Source organism: Mandrillus leucophaeus, unplaced genomic scaffold (genome assembly GCF_000951045.1).
Source record: "Mandrillus leucophaeus isolate KB7577 unplaced genomic scaffold, Mleu.le_1.0 Scaffold1, whole genome shotgun sequence".
NCBI lineage: Eukaryota > Metazoa > Chordata > Mammalia > Primates > Cercopithecidae > Mandrillus > Mandrillus leucophaeus.
Window position 1 is genome coordinate 8,213,745 of NW_012098097.1, and position 2,102 is coordinate 8,215,846.

The 2,102-nt window shown below is 43.9% G+C and overlaps 1 protein-coding gene across 1 annotated transcript in view; it reads right to left on the bottom strand.

Annotated features, from left to right (window-relative positions):
• The window catches only part of SUMO2 (small ubiquitin-like modifier 2), an 18,998-nt gene extending 17,538 nt beyond the window's left edge, over positions 1-1,460 (bottom strand). The window contains exons 1-2 of the mRNA XM_011964987.1: positions 1,437-1,460; positions 730-861 (exon numbers count right to left, since the gene is read on the bottom strand). Of these exons, the coding sequence (XP_011820377.1) occupies positions 730-861; positions 1,437-1,460 (156 nt within the window). The remainder of the gene's footprint in view (positions 1-729; positions 862-1,436) is intronic.
• Between the last annotated feature and the right edge of the window lie 642 nt (positions 1,461-2,102).

Sequence of the window (2,102 nt, forward strand, 5' to 3'; positions counted from 1 at the left end):
CCCACGATTTACAAGGTAGATAAGTTCTAGCTTAAAAAAATACAGCGAGACTCCCATCTCAAAAAAAAAAAGACTTCTTGGTCTGGCACAGTGGCTCATGCTTGTAATCCCAGCACTTTGGAAGACCGAGGCGGGTGGATCACCTGAAGTCAGGAGTTTGAGACAAGCCTAGCCAATATGATGAAACCCCATCTCTACCAAAAATACTAAAAAAAATTGGCCAAGCGTGGTGGCAGGCACCTGTAATCCCAGCTACTCAGGAGGCTGAGGCAGGAAAACTGCTTGAACCCGGGAAGTGGAAGTTGCAGTGAGCTGAGCTCACGCCACTGTACTTCAGCTTGGGCAACAAGAATGAAACTCCGTCTCAAAAAAATAAAATAAAATAATAAAAGACTCATAAGTAATTTTACCAAGTTCACTCTTACTTTCTTATAAACATAAAATTACATTTCCTTGGTTAAAAAAAAAACAAAAAACAAGTATTGTAAATACAATTTGATGGATTTCTGGCACAGGACTGGAACCACATATAATACTAAGCAAATCATCCTAAGGGTTTTCATGAGCAAGCTACCAAGTGCACGATAAAACTGACATGCCAAGTACAAGTGCATATTCATCCCATCAAAAAGTCACTGTAGTATTATGCCAGGCTAGTTTTTGTTCCCATGAAAATAAGATTTTTAAAAATAGTTTTATTCAGTGGAAGTACACATATGAATTCCTCACCTGTCGTTCACAATAGGCTTTCATTAGTTTACTAAGTGGTGTATGCCTCTTAATCTTAAACTGCACCACAGAACCATCCTGCCCCGCCACCTTCAAATTAATATGATCGTTGTTCTCGGTCTTGACTCCTTCCTGTTAAAAGAAAAATAAAAGTATAATTTGGGAAATGTGATCAACACACACTTTTATAAAGCAGCAGCAGCCCTAAGTTGCTTCAAAAATCAACAGGTTTCTCATACGGTATGCTAAAACGGCATACGGCTGTTTTCAGCTGCTGAAATCAATGTGAAAGAGGAGAAATCCTGCAGCAACAGTATTAGATAGCTGTCAGATACAGAAAAGCCTACATGCAATACTATCAGTAACAACAATACATGTTTCAAGTTGGGTCCTATTCAGTGTATTGAACGTTCTCTTGAAGCTAAACTTTCTAAAATGGCATATATCACTTCCAAAACATATATTTTATCCCCAACAAAAGTTAAAAATAAGAGTCTCTTTTCTAAGCACTTTAAGGACAACTGCAAGAAACAAAACAATAAATCTACAGCCTGCCATTCAAAACTCATTACCGTTGTCGTTAAAAAGTTACCAAACTCAGTTTAATAACCTAAATCCAATCTCCATTAAAGTAAACACACACACGAAAAATCGAAGAATATCCCGATTCCCTCTGGAACAGCGGTAATACTCAGGACCACAGTTACGTTCTCCTCTATTAGCAGCTTCATTTTTATCTTCGGTTAAGAGCACTTATTCTCCCCTCCCCTTTGTTGTCATGGGTCAAATACACAGTTTTATCCCAAGTGTTTCTTGTAGATTTCAACCCAACCTAAAGTTGTCCAAAATCGAGTGTAGAAGGCATTCTGTAGCTCTAAAACGCTCCAGAAAGTAAAGGCGCGAGAGGCGGGAGATGTCACCAGACTAAAAAGCAGCAAGTCCCGTGTGCCCCGATGATGGGTGTCCCCCAGTCCTCCCGGGAAGTCTTCGGGTGCCTCAAAAGCCGCATTCAAAAGTTAAGCCGCACAAAGTCTCTCTGCTCCTACCTGTGCCTCCAACTTCATGAAACCACATGGTCTTCGCGGATTAGGGGTTCGTTGGCACCCAGGGAAAAGCCGCTGCCCCTCCCCCCTCAGGTCCCTGAGGCCATTAAAGTGGGAAATACTCCACGGGAATCCCCCTACCCCCAGGCCCAGTACGGCGGCCAGCGGGCATCCAGGTTCCTGCTCATCAGCAGCCCATTGATTCGCCCCGAACCCTCGCCCCGCCGCCGCCGCCCCGGGCAGGAGTCCCCAGATGCCCGCAGTTCCTACCCCTGAGAGGTGAAGCCCGAGCCCAGGGGACTCCCCGCCGCCTCGGAGACTGCAACACCC